This window comes from Hylobates moloch, unplaced genomic scaffold, assembly GCF_009828535.3.
Source record: "Hylobates moloch isolate HMO894 unplaced genomic scaffold, HMol_V3 SCAFFOLD_5, whole genome shotgun sequence".
Lineage (NCBI taxonomy): Eukaryota > Metazoa > Chordata > Mammalia > Primates > Hylobatidae > Hylobates > Hylobates moloch.
In genome coordinates, this window is record NW_026652280.1 from 58,829,414 (window position 1) to 58,847,978 (window position 18,565).

General features: G+C 37.2%; 1 protein-coding gene across 2 annotated transcripts in view; it reads left to right on the forward strand.

Moving 5' to 3' along the window:
* USP14 (ubiquitin specific peptidase 14) overlaps window positions 1-17,916 on the forward strand; it is a 54,288-nt gene extending 36,372 nt beyond the window's left edge. For both annotated transcript variants that reach the window (XM_032152678.2, XM_058438569.1), the window contains exons 7-16: window positions 2,453-2,583; window positions 3,434-3,514; window positions 3,870-3,955; window positions 5,026-5,140; window positions 8,723-8,788; window positions 8,941-9,033; window positions 10,424-10,552; window positions 15,836-15,896; window positions 16,253-16,360; window positions 17,000-17,916. In XM_032152678.2, coding sequence (XP_032008569.1) covers window positions 2,453-2,583; window positions 3,434-3,514; window positions 3,870-3,955; window positions 5,026-5,140; window positions 8,723-8,788; window positions 8,941-9,033; window positions 10,424-10,552; window positions 15,836-15,896; window positions 16,253-16,360; window positions 17,000-17,148 — 1,019 coding nt within the window. In that variant the 3' untranslated portion in view covers window positions 17,149-17,916. The remainder of the gene's footprint in view (window positions 1-2,452; window positions 2,584-3,433; window positions 3,515-3,869; window positions 3,956-5,025; window positions 5,141-8,722; window positions 8,789-8,940; window positions 9,034-10,423; window positions 10,553-15,835; window positions 15,897-16,252; window positions 16,361-16,999) is intronic.
* The last annotated feature ends 649 nt before the right edge of the window (window positions 17,917-18,565 follow it).

Here is an 18,565-nt window from a genome sequence, read left to right on the forward strand (position 1 = left end):
TGCAGTTAGAGAGCTTTTACTCTAACCTTTTTTCCTAAAGTAGACTTACTTGTTGAAATGAAGTTTTTAGTGAAAAAGTGTGATCGCTTATATCTACTTCATTTGACGGCTCATGTATCTTAGAATAGCTTAGAATTTCAGCAGCTTCTCCAGCATCATATATGCAGCTAATAGTATTGATGCGATGAAAAATACTGTTCTTTACATTTTTGCTTCTTGATTTTTTAACTTTTTGTTTTGAAATACATTTAAATTTACAGAAAAGTTGTAAGAATTCACCAGTTACTAACTTTTAGTCCCATTTGGTTTCTCATTTTTCCGTTATGCACGTAATTTTTTTCTGAACCATTTTAGAATAAGGCGCCGGACAGCAGGTGTTTTATTCCTGAATACTTCAGTATGTATTTCCTAACAATAAGGACATTCATAACCACAAGACAATTCTTAATTTTCAGAATCTGGGCTGGGTGTGGTGGCTTATGCTTGTAATCCCAGCACTTTGGGAGGCTGAGGCGGGCAGATCACTTAAGGCCAGGGGTTTGAGACCAGCCTGGCCAACATGGCGAAACCCCATCTCTACTAAAAATACAAAAATTAGCCAGGTGTGTTGGTGCATGTCTGTAATCCCAGCTACTCGGGAGGCTGAGGCACGAGAATCACTTGAACCTGGGAGGCTGAGGTTACAGTGAGCTGAGATTGTGTCACTGCACTCCAGCCTGGGCAACAGACTGAGACACTGTCTCAAAAAACAAACTTTTTTTTTTAGAATTTGGGAGTTTCACACAGTACCTTAAAATACAGTCTTTATTCAGATTTTGCCAACTGTCCCAGTATTGTCCATTAAAAAAGTTTTTTTTTTCCTGCTTCAGGATTCAGTTTAAGATCCCACATTGCATTTAGTTGTTATGTCTTATTAGTCTCTTTTAATCTATATTTCTTCTTGACTTTTTTCTTTCAAACTAATGAAATACTTTTGAGATGCTCTGTTGATGATATATACTAGATCTTAAATCTGTTTTTTTGAGTAGTATATAAAGTATTGTTAAAATGTAGGCTTTTATTTAAAAAAATAATTAGCTTGGTAGTGATGCCCAAATTTCAGCCTTCCTTCCAAAAATATTTTTTAAACATTGTGTTCAGTTTTGTTATTCAGGAACATTTTATTGAGCCCCTGCTTTGTGCTAAGATGCTGCAGTATTTGGTGGGTTCAGTCTGTGTAATGATGTTAGGTGACATTTCACATCTTGGGTATTAATAAAACATACAAGTTGAGATAAGCTAGAGGAAGAGTTTTGCTGTACATGAAGGAGGGCAAGGTATGATCACTAGGAAGTCAGCAGAGAAGAAATGGTTCGAACTCCAAGAGAACAGACTAGTCCATGACTGTGAGATTCATGCTGCTGAGAGGGGTAAGTGAAAAGAAGATTTTCTGAAGAAGGTAAATTCTTAGTAGTTTTGGTTCTTAGCTGTCCAGTAGAGTCCGCTGTTTAAGGACCCAGATTTAAATCTCCAGGAGTTGAGTAGATGAGAACCAACTATAGGTTTAAAGGGAGGTAAGTTGGGAGAGGTGACCTCTATCCTGATCTTGGCAGAGTAGCAGAACAATTACATTATGCCTGTTTGTCCCTAAACAGAGGTTATGTGTTCTTTGTACTGAATTAAAACACCCTGCTTTGTTTGGGAAGACAAAGGCTGGCAAGAAGAGAGAGCGAGGCAGGGCTCAGAGTTGTTTACAGCTAGTGATTGCTTTGTAAGGTCTTCTGGTGAGTTCTTTAAGATTTAAAAATGATTTTTTTTTTTCTTATTGAGAGTCCAACAATTGTCAAAGAGTAGATACACTTAAAAATATTTAAGCGGCTGGGCGTGGTGGCTCACACCTGTAATCCCAGCACTTTGGGAGGCCGAGGTGGGCAGATCACAAGGTCAGGAGTTCGAGACCAGCCTGGCCAACATGGTGAAACCCTGTCTCTACTAAAAAAAAATGCAAAAATTAGCCAGGCATGGTGGCATGCTCCTGTAATCCCAGCTACTCGGGAGGCCCTTCTGGGTTCAAGCAGTTCTCCTGCCTCAGCCTCCTGAATAGCTGGGGTTACAGGCTGAAGTGAGCGGATCATGAGGTCAGGAGTTGGAGACCAGAGCCTGGCCAGCATGGTGAAACCCCGTCTCTACTAAAAAAAATATACAAAAAATTAGCTGGGAATGATGGCGTGTGCCTGTAATCCCAGCTACTCTGGAGGCTGAGGCAGGAGAATTGCTTGAACCCAGAAGGCAGAGGTTGCAGTGAGCCGAGATCGCGCCACTGCACTCCAGCCTGGGCAATGGAGCAAGACTCCATCTCAAAAAAAAAAAAAAATTGAGTAGGTTTTTGTTTGTATTAATTAAAATTAATTTACAGTCGCGTGTATTAAATATGTGACTGTTTTACTAAGGCAACGTTTGCTTTGTCTTTAAGCCCTTAGAGATTTGTTTGATTCCATGGATAAAACTTCTTCCAGTATTCCACCTATTATTCTACTGCAGTTTTTGCACATGGCTTTCCCACAGTTTGCCGAGAAGGGTGAACAAGGACAGTATCTTCAACAGGTAATTAGGGCAAGGTATTTTTCATTCTGTAAATGTAAAACTTAGGTTTCCTACATTTACCATACTTATTGGAACATAGTTCGAAATATAAACATCAGTCTTTTCTAGTTCATGCCACGGCTGTCTCTTGCCTGGAGCGGCACAGTAGTCTTAACTGACCATCTGGCCTCTGCCTTTGCCCTTTTGCAGTTTCTCTACACAGCCCGCAGTATCCTTTTTAAAATGAAGATAGGATTATGTTGGCCCCTTGTTCAGTACTCCCTAGTGATTTTCTACCGCAGTCCTAAATCCTCTAGCCCCTGGCTTTCTCTCTGAGTTCATCACTACCACTCTGCCCCTTGCTTGCCTCTCTCCAGCCACACAGGCTTCCTTAAACCCTTCAAGTGCCCTCTTCCTGCAGGGTCTTTGCTCTTGTTCTTTGGCTGTCAGATAAGTGCAAGACCAGCTCCCTCACCTCCTTCAGGTCTCATGGCTCCAAGGCCAAACAAAGCCTCAGGCTTTCCCTGATGACCTAATTGAAATAGGACACTTCCCTTCCCCTGATCACTTACTGTTTCCATCCTTTTTTTCGCTTCATAACCCTTATCTCTACTTGAATTTTATATTTTCACTGCTGTTATGCTGAGTATCTAGTACAGAGTTTAGCACAAATTGGAGCTCAGCAGATGTCTGTTGAATGAATAAGCTATTCTGGAATTCTTTATTTTTTGGAAGATCGTATGTCTTACCTGGCTTAATACTTTTAAAGAAGGAAACCACTTTCTTGCCTAGGAGACAGTGATTATTTTGGAAGAACTTTATAGATCATTCACTGCCAGGATTACTTACTTTGTCTTTTTTTACATTATAGGATGCTAACGAATGTTGGATACAAATGATGCGAGTATTGCAACAGAAATTGGAAGCCATAGAGGATGATTCTGTTAAAGAGGTAATTGAAATATATTTGTGATTGTAGACTTTTGTTATACCTTGATTTTTTTATATTTTTTTCCCCTCAAAGGCTTAAAATAAGTTCATCTTATAGGTAGATGTGTATTTAAATACTTCAGATGCTCAATCTGTACTCAGAATTTGGAAGCTTGCATACGACATTTAAATTTAATGTATTATTTATTAAACTTAATTCATTGTTGATCTTTGGTAATGTTTTTTGAAGGATTTTACAGTAAGGGACTACATTTTTAAAAACTTAAATATGTATTACTAAACTGGATTGTGTGGAAGAAAATCTACATTGATATTTATATAAAGTTGGAATTTTTATTTTATTTTAATTTTTGCAGACAGACTCTTCATCTGCATCGGCAGCAACACCTTCTAAAAAGAAAAGTTTAATTGATCAGTTCTTCGGTGTTGAGTTTGAAACTACGTATCCTTATGAGCTAAGATATAGACTATACTCATACCTTATTAGAATTGGCATAAATAGCATCACTGGCTGATTGATTGGTGGTGGGTGGAAGAAACATACTTCAGAGGTTTTTTTTTTTGAGATGGAGTCTTGCTCTTGTCGCCCAGGCTGGAGTGCAATGGTGTGATCTTGACTCGCTGCAACCTCCGCCTCCCAGGTTCAAACAGTTCTGCCTCAGCCTCCCAAGTAGCTGGGATTACAGGCGCATGCCACCATGCCCAGCTAATTTTTTGTATTTTTAGTAGAGATGGGGTTTCACCCTCTTGGTCAGGCTGGTATTGAACTCCTGACTTTAGGTGATTTACCCGCCTCACCCTCCAGGTGTGAGCCACCGTGCCCAGCCCAGAGGTTTTTATACCTAAAAAAATACAATAATGGAAATTAGGAATTTGGAAAAATATACCTATTGGAGTGATCTTGAAGGATAATAGGATTATTCATTATGTTTTGATTAATATAATTATTTTAAATTTATTTATTGAAGGATATTTATTTTTTCCTAAGAACATCTTTAGCAGAGTCTACCTCATTTTCATTCACCTTATAAAGAATTAATTTCTTATATGTCAAAGTGACTGTTAATAATAACTTTTAAAATAAAAAAAGAATTTTTTAATTGTATAAAATGGTGTGTATCAACTATATACATGAGATTGAACCAGTTAATAAAACATGAATCAAGAAAGTACTGTTTTCCAGGTCACGGTTAGAAAAACTTAGAAAAAATTTATGTTTATGTACCTTTGGGCGTCTAAGACCATTATAAGACCATACTAAATACCAGCTTATAGTTTAGAGTTTATTGCAGTTTATCTTTTAATGCACATTTATTACTCGTTGTTTCAAGAATTGTTGGTAGCCAAATGAATATTCTTAAGTATGTTGAAATGAATCTTGGGAGACTAAAATGTTTTAAATGCTAATGAATGATACTATTAATTTTAATGGAATTAGGATAATGTATTATATTCAAGAGTATATAACAAATTGAATACCCGTTGGCATATTCCTTATCTTAGTTTACAAAGCATGAAATGTACAGAATCTGAAGAAGAAGAAGTCACCAAAGGAAAGGAAAATCAACTTCAGCTTAGCTGTTTTATCAATCAGGAAGTCAAGTATCTTTTTACAGGACTTAAATTGGTAAGGACAATCCCAGTCCATCCTTGTTGTTTGTGAATTCCATGTTTGCGAGTAAGCCAAAGTCATTATTTGCAGGGCTTTAATGGTCATTTGTAGACATGTGCAGAGCAATACACATTTTGAGTTGCCCGATACACACAGTCCCATCTGAGGTCAAACAAGTACTTGGCCTTCTTGTTTCAGCTTGGTAAACAAATGTCATTTTAGCAGGAATGTTAGCACCGTTGTTTTAAAAAAAAAATTTCTGCTTTTTGTTGGTTATTTCACTGTTTAAGATGACCCCCCAAGCACAGGGCTGAGTGCTGTCTAATGTTTCTAAGTGTGGGAAGGCTGTGATGTGCCTTACTAAGAAAATATACTTGTTAGAGAAGCTTCAGTTGGGCCCGAGTTGTGCTGTTGGCTCTGAGTTCAGTGTTAATTAATCAACACAGTATGTGAAATAAGGTGTCTTTAAACAGAAACACACATAAAACAAGGTTATGTATTGATTGGTTGATGAAAATGTTGTGATCAAAGGCTGGCGGGAATCTAATCCTGTATTTCTCCTAGGAGCAGTGGTTCAGTATTCACTGATTCAGTGCTTGTGGTGACTTTGTAGAACATAATTACTGTGACTAACAAAATCAACTGTATAGTCAGAAATCAAACAAACTTCAACTAGCTCTTCATTTCATAGACAAAAGCATTATTGACATGGTTGCATATGCTAACAAATATTGGGATGTCTCACTTTTTAATCACTGGATGTTCCTGCTTCACACTGTGAAGAAGCACCTAGTGCTTTGTGCTGTACCTTGCTTTATTTTAAAGCACTCAAGAAATGTTTGTTGAATAATTTACATGTTTGTTAAGATTTTTCCTTAGAGATAGTTGTTTTCATGGGCCCTACAACTTAGTTGAACTATTAACTTTAAGGAAAATTACTTAACCTAAGCTTCTGTTTTCTTACGTGAAAATGAGAGTAACTATAGGGTTGTTTGTGGGTTTGTGCTCTTAAGCATTAAGGGTGATCATATAATGTATTGTCTAAACCAGGACACTGGTGGAGAGTGAATGAGGGTATGTTAGTAATTATGCAGTATAAACTGGGATTTTTCTGTGCAAATCAGGGCATGTAGTTGTTCTGCCATTGCATTGTCTTGCAGTTGAGGCCCTGGAATTTAAGTAACCTAACTGGCTTTTGGCAGAGCCAGAACTAGAACTTGCTTCTTTCATTATTCAGTTACTGCTGCCTTTCCAGTGCCATACTAAAGAATACGGACTCACATAAAATGTCAGCTTCCACTCTGCTAATAAGCCCATGGATAAAACATAATGGTTTTGCTTGCTGACTTATTAATTTGATATGCTTTGGGGATATGTATATCTCTCGAAGGATCTCCCCATTTGAACTGGTATCTTTTAATAGTTTTCAAATTACAGTTCATGTGATTCCACTTCAAAAGCACTGATAATTAGGATTGTTTATTTTATTTTATTTTATTTTATTTCTTTCTTTTTTTTTTTTTTTTTTTGAGACGGAGTCTCTCTCTGTCGCCCAGGCTGGAGTGCAGTGGCACAATCTCGGCTCACTGCAACCTCTGACTCCCAGGTTCAAGCGATTCTCCTGCCTTAGCCTCCTGAGTAGCTGGGACTACAGGTGCGTGCCACCACGCCTGGCTGATTTTTCGTATTTTTGGTAGAGACAGGGTTTTGCCATGTTAGGCTGGATGGTCTCGATCTCCTGACCTTGTGATCCGCCCACCTCGGCCTCCCAAAGTGCTGGGATTACAGGAATGAGCCACCGTGCCCAGCCAGGATTATTTATTTTAAAAGTTAGCTTCTTCCTAAACACAGTTGTATGAAAAATAAATACATGAATAAAAGTTAGCCATTGCAACATCTAGATATTTGAAGAAGGTCCTGGAGGGCAGAATTTTTAAAAATTTTGGTTGATCCTCTTTGCTGTCTCCTTTAACCATGACCAATAAAGAGAAGTCTTGAAGGAAGAAAAGTCAGTGAAAAATGATGAGGCATTGGAATAGGTCTTCTGTGCAGAGGCCTAGTTTGGGCAGAGGGGGTGGGTTGATAAACACTGAAGCAGGACATGGATTATATTGATAAACAAGATGATTTGTTATCTGGGGGCTCTCATCTACAGTTTGGGGTAAGGTTGGCAAGGGGAAGGGTTGGTAAATGGGCATAAGAAGAAGAGAGAGTGAGTCATGCTCTGTCTTACGATACCTAGGGGAGAGTTTTGAGCCAGCGTGGATATGAACATGGTGACTTTTAAGAGAAATTCATTTAAAAACACACAAAACTACTTAACTCCCAGGAGCCAAATCATGTAAGGCATGGTGTGCAAGTTTCAGGATATACCAGCAAATGAAGTCTCAGTGTGAATTGGAGAGTGTGGAGTGGAGTGCTTTGGCAGGGACTCTCCAGGATAGTATTTTCTTCACAATTTTGTAAAAGTATAGGAAAACCGAACATACCCAGAAGGTCTAGATGATAGTGGATTGGTGATAATATTAAGATTTCACCAGATATACTTTCTTGAAAAACATGTATTCCTAAAATGTATTTATTTCCTTTATAACTTTTAAGATATTTTATCTTTTGTTCTGATAATTCCTGAGTAATTTGGCTTGGTTTCTCTACTGCTTTGCTGCTGAATAAACTTGGTTAAATGTTAAAAAGCTACTCCACAGTGATTCCTTTTGTAATATGATTAGTAATTTTTAAAAAATCAGACGTTAAAAATTATTATACAAGTGTAACATGCTTAAACATTACCAGTAGGTTATTTTAATTCTATTTTCTTTTTTGTTTATTTTCTTAAAGCAGAGCACATAAGTAGTGCTAATTCTTTCTATAACATTAGAAATAGTAGTGAATGTTTGTTAAATGTAGAGTATATGCCAAGTATTTTACCAGGTTTTCTACATGTACTGACTGTAATTCTAACAATAACACTATAACATAGATTACCACTACCACCTTTTCCAAATGATGCCCAGAGGGATAAATACCGTTTCCACTGTTACACGGGCTGTAAGAAGCGGAAAGATGATCATGCTGGTTGAGATGTGTGCAGTAGCTAAAGGCTTTCCCACATCTGTTAGGTTAACAGAGGTTTCTGTGTTACGACTTTTTTCAAATTTAACAATAATTGATTGGTGCTGATTGGCTTTTATACATAAAACGTAAAGAACAGGAGTTTCTTGGGCTCTCTTAATTTTCCTCTAGAGTGAATATTCTGATAATAAACAGGAATGACAAAGCTTTGTTATATAAAATATAATGTAAAATTCTCTGAATCTAAGCATCATTTGGGGCATGACTAAAAAAGAGCAAACAATATTTACACTCGGAGGAATCCACAACAATGTAAATTATTTGAAGCCTTATAAGAATTCAACAGTATGTAAAAGTCTTCCCATATTGTCATCAAATTGTGTCTCAGTGGTATAAACCCATTGATGTACTGTATATTGCCTATTAAGTAGTGCTAGTTTTTAAAAGGCTTAGTGGTGTGATTCTATATTGCAGAAATAAAATTTTTAAAACTAATGTTTGGTCTTCTGTTATGTTCTTTTTTAGCGACTTCAGGAAGAAATCACCAAACAGTCTCCAACGTTGCAAAGAAATGCCTTGTATATCAAATCTGTAAGTTATGCAGTCCTTTCGAAGCCAAATTCCGCTTCATTGAAATATTTCCAGTTAATTAATTTTATCCAGTCTTAATTTTTACCACCAAAGAATTAAAACTTGTATGGTATTTTGATGTAATGGGATTTCTGTCCATTTTCTCTCCTCAGTCCAAGATCAGCCGGCTACCTGCTTACTTGACCATTCAGATGGTTCGATTTTTTTATAAAGAGAAGGAATCTGTGAATGCCAAAGTTCTTAAGGTTAGTAATGAACTTTACTTTGTATAAGAAATGTAATTCTTTGAAGGTAATTGCTAACTTACAATTGCTTTCATTATTCCTTTAGGAATAGTTAAGCTTTCTTTGAAATATTTAGGGGAGTTATTAATATTAGACAAGTGACTCTTAACTCAGAACGTATATTAGAATTATCTATTTCTTTTTTATTTTTAATTGTACACATGCCTGGCTTCTCCCTCACCCCCAAACATCTGGGTAGGTCTTCGGTGGGGCCTAGGATATTATATTTTTTAAAAGATTCATATACAATTCTGATGGCTCTCCTGCACTACCCAGAAATAGTGCCCTAGACCACGTCCTCAGCTTCAGGGATACTGATTCAGTAGGCTTGGAGATGGGCATGAGGTAGGGAGTGATAACACTCTGCACTATATTCTAGGTGGTTTCTTTCTTTTTTTTTTGAGATGGGGTCTGGCTCTGTCACCCAGGCTGGAGTGCAGTGGCGTGATCTCGGCTCACTGCAAGCTCTGCCTCCCGGGTTCATGCCATTCTCCAGCCCCAACCTCCTGAGTAGCTGGGACTACAGGTGCCCGCCACCACGCCCGGCTAATTTTTTTTGTATTTTTAGTAGAGATGGGGTTTCACCGTGGTCTCAATCTCCTGACCTCTTGATCCGCCTGCCTGGGCCTCCCAAAGAGTTCCTTTCTTTCAGATGAAAGGAGAAAGAGTTAAATCACTGGTGCCCAAAGAGTACTTAAATTGTAATCCCTTGATTTAGGATCCAGCCTCAGAATCTGTTTTTGTTGAGTTGTAGTTCTGCTACATCTCCATAGAGTCCTGGGAGGGGCCTATCATTTTAGCCTTTTGAGCTTAAATTCTTAGTATATTTTCCAGTATACTTAGCGTTGTATGAGAAGGTTAAGTGTAGTTTAAGTATCTAGTGTTTTATACTTTAAATATATACTACTATAAGCTATTGAACTATATCACTACTATTTCTATGTAAAGTTGTATTTCAAATTAAAAAAAAAACAAACATAAGTTTATTCCAGTTTGGGAGATCCATTATTTTCACAGCAGCTTGTCTAATATTTCTGAGATGTTTCTTTCCTCAGGTAAATTTTGGTACTTCCTCTGTAGTTAGTTTTGTGGGTTAGAGTATTTAATGGAAAAACATGTTTTAAAAATTTCTCACGTTAAAAAAGTTAGAACCAGATCATTCTTGAAAATAGGCACTCTTAAGAGGTTTTCAACTGCAGATTTCCAAGTGATTTTCACAGATTTTATTTTCAACTGTATCTGAATTACGAAAGAATTACTTCAGATATGTGATACTTTAAATAAATATCTTTATAAATGTAAATAAATATCTTTATAAATGTGTTTACACATGTTTTTTGTTTGTATATAGGATGTTAAATTTCCTCTTATGTTGGATATGTATGAACTGTGTACACCAGAACTTCAGGAGAAAATGGTGTCTTTTCGATCCAAATTCAAGGATCTAGAAGATAAAAAAGTGAATCAGCAGCCAAATACAGTAGGTTCTTACTGCTGACTTTATACTCTTAATATCTTAATCTCCCATCAGTGCTCAGCAATTACTCTGTCTTTTTTTTCCTGCTTCATTTTTCCTTCAGAACTATACTTTGTATAGTATTAATAAAAATGGATGAATCTGTATTACAATTAGCAGGTATACACATCCTCCATATATTGGTGCAGATCTTTAAAGTTTTGCATGTGTTTTATTTTATTTTCCTTTTTTTGTGTGTGTGACAAGGTCTTCCTTTGTCACTCAGGCTCACTGCAGTCTCAACCCCCCAGGCGCAAATGATCCTCCCACCTCACCCTCCCAAGTAGCTGGGACCACAGGCGTGTGCCACCATGCCCAGCTATTTTTTTGTATTTTTGGTAGAGACAGGGTTTTGCCATGTTGCTCAGGCTAGTCTCGAACTCCTGAGCTCAGGCGATCTGCCCACCTAGGCCTCCCAGAGTGCTGGGGATTATAGGCATGAACCGCCACACCTGGCCTTTAGGCATGAGAAACAGGAACTCTACTTAGAGTAAATGAGTCCTTTGTGGTAGAAAAAGCTTGATATTTTCTTTCCCCCCGTAATCTGTAGCTCATATTCCTTTTATACTTATCTCCTCAAAGTACTTCACATAAAACCTTACCTAGCGTTGACCTTGATGCAGTCAAAATACAGTACATTTCCGTCACCACAAAGATCTTGCATTATTACCACAGGGCCACTTTTCTTCTGCCATACCCCTTCCTTAATTCCTGACAACTACCAACCCATTCATTTCTATAATTTTTGTCATTTCAAGAAAGTTGGCCAGGCATGGTGGCTCACGCTAGTAATCCCAGGACTTTGGGAATCTGAGGCAGGAGGATCACTTTAGGCCAGGAGTTCGAGACTGTCCTGGGCAACATAGTGAAACCCTGTCTCTACAAAATATGAAAATAAAAAAAAATCAGTTGGATGTGGTGGCATACACTGGTAGTCCCAGCTACCTGGGAGGCTGAGATGAGAGGATCGCTTGAGGCCAAGAGTTAAATGCTGTAATGAGCCATGATTGTGCTGCAGCACTCCAACCTATATAACAAAGCAAGACCCTGTTTCTAAAAAAAAAATTATACAAATGGAATAAAAACTCTTTCACTTTTTAATATAACCTTTCTCACTCAGCATAATTCTCTGGCGACTCATCCAGGGTGTTGTGCATATCAGTTGCTCCTTCCATTTCATTGCTGATCAGTATTCCCTGGTGTGAGTTTACCACAATCTGCTTCACCATTCACCAATTGAAGAACACCTGGGTTGTTTCTAGTTTTTGTCTGTGATGAATAAACCTGCTGTAAACATTTGTGTACAGGTTTTAATGCAAATGTAAGTTCCATTTCTCTGCAATGAATGCCTAGGAATGCAGTTGTTAGATTGCATGGTAGTTGCATGTTTAGTGTTTCAAGAAACTGCCAGATACTTTCTAGAGTGGCTGTACCATTTTACATTGCCACCAGCAACGTGTGACTGATTCACTTTCTCTGCATTTGGTGTTGTCACTATTTTTCATTTCAGCCATTGGATAGGTTTATAGTGATACTGTGTTTTCCTTTGCACCTTCCTAGTGGCTGATGAAGCTGAGCATGTCTTCATGTGTTTATTTGCTATCTGTATATCCTCTTTTGTGAAATGCTTCCTCTTGTCTTTTCCCTATTTTCTAATTGGACTGTTTTTTCACTCTTGAATTTTGAGAGTTCTCCATATTCTAGACCTTTGTTGGATATGTGGTTTGTGAATATTTTCTCCTAGTCTGTAGCTTATGTTTTCATCCTCTTAATCTAGGGTCTTTTGCAGAGGAAAGGTTTTTTTAATTTTTATGAAATCCAGTCTATTTTTTTGTTTAGTTGCTTGTGCTATTGGTGTCATATCTAAGAAAGCATTGCCGGGCTCGGCATGGTGGCTGTCACCTGTAATCCCAGCACTTTGAGAGGCTGAGGCAGGCAGATCACTTGAGGTCAGGGGTTCGAGACCAGCCTGGCAAACATGGTGAAACCCTGTCTCTACTAAAAATACAAAAAATTAGCCGGGTGTGGTGGTGCGGACCTATAATCCCAGCTACTTGGGAGGCTGAGGCAGGAGAATCGCTTGAAGCGGGGAGGCGGAGGTTGTAGTGAGCTGAGATCACGCTACTGCACTCCAGTCTGGGCGACAGTGCCTAGTCCATGCCGTCAGAGATTTATACGTATGTTTTTTTCTGAGAGTTCTGTGGTTTTAGTTCTTCCATTTAGGTCTTTGATTCGTTGAGGGTTAACTTTTTATATAGTGTGAGGTGTGGGTTCAGATTCATTCTTTTGCATGTGAATATCTGGTTGTCTCAGCACCATTTTTTAAGAAGACTGTTCTTTGCCCATCAAATGGTCTTGGAACCTTTGTAGAGATTAATTTGACCATCTGTATGTATGAGTGTATTTCTAGACTGTTAATTTTATTTCGTTGGTCTATATGTCTGTCCTGATGCTCATACCAGACTGTCTTGATTACTGTAGTTTTCTAATAAGACTTGAAATTGTGAAGTATCAGCCTTCACTTTTGTTCTTCTTTTTGAAAGTTATTTAACTATTCTGAGTCCCTTGCATTTCCATGTATATTTTAGGATCAGCTTGTCCATTTCTTCAAAAAAGATTGACGGGGATTACATTGAATCTGTGGATCAATTAAAAAGTATTACCATCTTAATAGTATTAAGACTAATCTCAGCACTTTGGGAGGCCAAGGTGGGCAGATTGCTTGAGTCCAGAAGTTCGAGACCAGCCTGGGCAACATGGCGAAATCCTGTCTCCATAAAAAATACAAAAATTAGCCAGGCGTGGTAGTGTGTGCCTGTAGTCCCAGCTTTTCAGAAGGCTAAGGTGGGAGGATCACTTGAGCATGGGAAACGGAGGTCATAGTGAGCCAAAATGGTGCCGCTGCACTCCAGTCTGGGTGACCGAGTAAGACTCTGTCTCAAAAAATAAAAAGTATTAAGTCTTACAATCCATAAACTTCATGTGTCTTTCTATTCATTTAGGTCTTTAATTTTTTTCATAATGTTTTATAGTTTTCAGTGTACAAGCCTTGGACTTTTTTGGTTAAATTTATTCCTAAATAGTTTATTCTTTTTGATGCTTTTGTAAATGGCATTCCTTTCTTAATTTCATTGTCTAGAGTGGCTAGTAAAGCTAGCATATAGAAATAAAATTAACTTTGTATATGGATCTTAAATCCTTGACTTTGCTGAATTTATTAGCTGTTTTTATCCATTAGTGTTTTGAAGAGATTATGTAGAATTGGTGTTATTTTTTTTTAAACATTTGATAGAATTGGTGGAACAGTCTGTGCTTAGAGATTTTACTTTCAGGAACTTTTATTTGTTTATTTTATTTTATTGTATTTTATTTATTTATTTATTTTTTCTATTGCCTAAACATAGGCAGGCACATTTTCAGGAGTTTTTACATTTCAAATTTAATTTCCTTCGTAGATATAGGGCTATTCAAATGATCTATTTCATATTGTATTTGTTTTTGTAATTTGTTTTCCCAGAATTGATCCATCTCATAAGCTTATCAAATTTGTATGTAGGGTTGTTTCTAGTATTTATTTATTACCCTTTTGATGTCTGTAGAGTGTTTAGTGAGTGAGATCCATCCCGTTTCATTGATGATACTAGTAATTTGTGTTTGTCCCCCTTGCTTGAGGATTATTAATTTTATCGATATTTTTAAAGAATTGGCTTTGTTTCATGGATTTTTCTCTATTTTCTGTTTTTAATTGTATTGATTTCTGCTCTTATTTCCTTTATTCTGCTTGCCTTGTGATATAAATTTCCCTTTCAGCAGTGATTTCACTATATCCTATGAATTTTGATATATGGTATTTTTATTTTCATTCTGTTCCTTGTATTTTTAAAAATTTATCTTGAGACTTCCTCTTTGGCCATGGGTTATTTAGAAGGGTCTAAGTAATTTTCCTGTTATGTTTCTGTTGATTCTACTTTGATGCCATTATGGTGAGAGAACACACTTACTTGATTTAAATTCTGTTACATTCATTTATTTATTTGAGACTGAGTCTTGCTGTGTCGCCCAGGCTGGAGTGCATAGGTACAATCTCGGCTCAGTGCAACCTCTGCCTGCTGGGTTCAAGCAATTCTCGTGCCTCAGCCTCCCGAGTAGCTGGGATTACAGGCGAGTGCCACCATGCCCGGCTAATTTTTGTATTTTTATTAGACACAGGGTTTCATCATGTTGGCCAGGCTGGTCTCGAGCTCCCGACCTCAAGTGATCCGCCCGCCTCGGTGTGAGCCACTGTACCTGGCCTAAATTATATTAAATTTAAATGTGATTTAGGTATAGACTATTTACATTTAGTGCAATTATTGACATGTTAGGGTTTAATTCTGCTTTTTTGATGTTTTGCTTTTTTTTTTGTCTTCTTGTGGGTTACTTGAACTGTGTTTTAGAATCCTGTTTTACTTTATAATGTTTTTAAATGTGTTTCTTTGTATAGTTTTTTCAGTGGTTGCTGTAGGTGGTTTCATTATCTGTATAAAAAAGATGTGATTAACCTAGTTGCCATTTTTTGTTGTGGAATCCTTTGACTTCTTGCCATCACAGCTACCTGTAAGCTGCTGGCATTGCCTTCATTACCATTATAGTTTTAAAGAACTTTATGCTGTATTCCTAGATAAGTTATTTTTCTCATGTTACATGCTAAAATGAGTTGAAGCAGTGAGTTCCTCCTAAGAGTCCTTGTCTAATTTCAATCATACCTGTTTAATGTAGGTAAGTCTTTCCTGAAAAATATTTCAGTTCATTTGTGCTGGCATGGTAAGTGGACATGGCTCAGGAGGTTTAATACAAATTGCAGGAATTCTTGTTTTAGAGGTAGTTTTTTTTTTCCCCCACGTCTGTGGTTTGATAGTATTTTGGTAACACTGGGGAATTGGGTTTTCCTTTTCTGCCCTAGAGCACTGTTTAGCTGTACTGCTGTATTCACTCGTATGCTCTCACTTTAGTGGTTTAAAATTGGTCATCATGTTCAGGGTGTCTGTTAACTGTACTGTAACAAGATTTTATATTAAAGTGTAGGACTGCTGGATTTACAGTTTTAACTGTGGTTATATCATTTTAGTAATTTGGAAGGTAGACTGTATTTTGTCTCTGTGCTTTGCACTGTAGACAGTAAATATTTATGAAATTGAACACTTATAGAGAATTCAAATTTTATTTCCAAAATCATGATTTAAAATTAAACATTTTTTTTCTCCTCAGAGTGACAAAAAGAGTAGTCCCCAGAAAGAAGTTAAGTATGAACCCTTTTCTTTTGCTGATGGTAAGTAACATTTTCATTTTAATTGAGTTATTGTATGTGTGTCTTTTTAAGGTAAAATTTATGTCTTACCCCATATATACTTATTCTGATGTGCTTTTCAAACAAAATGTCAGGTTTCTTGAACAGTTTACCTTAATGACATATAGTAAATTTACTCGTTGGCATACAGTTCTATGAGTAAGTTACTTCTTAAAACATCAATCATGAAGCCTTAACTATGATTGGACAGTAGTATCTTACTGGATTCTGATAATACTTTCCTAATGTGAACTTGAATTATTCCTGATTGTTACTTAGCTTGAGAAGGCACATGTCTATTCATTGTCTAATATTAATGGATTTACATCTTTCTTTAGATATTGGCTCCAATAATTGTGGATACTATGACTTACAAGCAGTACTAACACACCAGGGAAGGTCTAGTTCTTCAGGTCATTATGTATCATGGGTGAAAAGGAAACAAGGTAAAGAGTATTCTTTTTTCAGCTGTTCAATATTATTTTAACAGTTCATTTATTATAAACTTTATAGTAGTGTGGTTTTCAAACTTTGGGGCTCAGAACCACTTTACATTCTTGAAGCCCCAAAGAGCTTTGGTTTATGAGGTTTGCCTCTCTTAATATTTACTGTATTAGAAATTAAAACTGAGAAATTAAGAAAGTTAGTTTTAAAAATGATAGTAATAAGCCCATTACATAGTAATGTAAAAACAAAATGAGTGAGAAATGGTACTGATTTACATTTTTATGTATTTCTGTTGTCTGGCTTAAATAGGAGGTAGCTGGGTTCTCCTGTTAGTATTCGCATTCAGTCTGTTGCATTATCATACATTATGTAGCCTCTGGAAAATTCCAGAGTACACTTGAGAGAATGCGGGTGGAAAAGGCAAGCAGTGCTCTAGTGGTGTCATTGAAGTAGTTGTAACCTGGTGGAACCCCTGCAGTGCCCTTAAGCCTGTGTGGTCACTGGGCTGCACTTGGAGGACTGTTGGTGTGGCCAGTGGAGCACTGCTGTGCCTCTGATGAGTTGATACCTTTTTTGCAGTGGAACTCTGAGAAGAATCCTGCAAAACATTAATTCATCTTCTTCTCCCTGTTATTTAGATGAATGGATTAAGTTTGATGATGACAAAGTCAGCATTGTAACACCAGAAGATATCTTACGGCTTTCTGGTGGTGGAGACTGGCATATCGCTTACGTTCTACTCTATGGGCCTCGCAGAGTTGAAATAATGGAAGAGGAAAGTGAATAGTAATCTTCATTTCAGCTATTTATGCTTAGATGTGAAAATAAGTGTTATTTGTTGATCATTTCTATAATCCAGAGCTTTAGAGGAAGACACAAAGGTGGTTTTATGTTTCACCTCATTTGGAACAAAAGAGGACAGAAGCAGACCACTCTGTGCACCAACCTAAAAAATTACAGAGAAGAGAAAATTATCTTTGGATTGTGCTGCCCTATATAAAGGTGGCAGAAAGACATTTTTTAAAAGCTTATTATTTCTTGCATTATTTTAAAAAGTTCAGAGTTGAAATGCCTTTCAACCATTTCCTTCTGTGGTCATTTTTCTTGCTGCCTTTTTCACTCAAGATTCAGCAATCAGATGTTTATTGCACACCTATTACCTATTATTTGTTGTTCTTGCATGGTTCAAACCACCATTCTGTAGCCACCCATCCTTTGCCTTATCTAACAAACATTTTTCCAGGAAGGTGGAAAAGGAAGTGTTGCTCTCATTGTGTGACTCAGTGCTGCTGTCCATCCCATGGAAACATGGGCACAATCAAGTATTTGTCCAGCCTATTGTAGGCTTTTCCTGACTTTAAAATAAATTGTGATCAATAATAGTACATTTGATTATACATTTATTATTGTGTCTCTCTCTGATGTACTGTGGATTGTACATTTAACTTTGGAATGGCTTTGTAATAGTCTTAAGAAAATGTTGACAAGCTCTGGTTGCTTATTTTTAGAAAATGAGGACATTTAATAATAATAATTAAAAAAAGAGGGATTAATAGCTTTTGACCTCAAGTCTTTTGTCTTCTGAGTGTTGGAGCTTGGCTGAAGATATGTTTAATACTGTACAATTTTTGAAGATGGTTATTAACACTGTGCTGTTAAGCATCCATTTAAAAATATTTGTTATCTTCTTTGCCTGCCTGTATTTTAAAAAGAAATACAAAGTTGTAAAAGTAATGGATTTCTTTGGATGCTGAATGCAGTGATGTTATCAGTCAGATTCTTTCCTTGGCTTAGTTGTGTTTGTATTTCCTTTAATTCCCCAAATCTTGGCTGGGCGCGGTGGCTCACGCCTGCAATCCCAGCACTTTGGGAGGCTGAGGCAGGTGGATCACTTGAGATTGAGTTCAAGACCAGCCTGGCCACATGGTGAAACCCTGTCTCTACTAAAAATACAAAAATTAGCTGGATGTGGTGGTGCACACCTGTAATCCCAGCTACTTGGGAGGCTGAGGTGGGAGAATTGCTTGAACCTGGAAGGCAGAAGTTGCAGTGAGCTGAGATCACGCCACTGCAGCCTGGGTGACAGAGAGACTCTGTCTAAAAAAAAAAAAAAAAAAGAAAAAAAAGAAAAAATCCCCAAATCTTAATGTCTGTTTCAGAATTTTAGTGATTTTAAGGTGATAGTAGAAAATACCAAGCATATG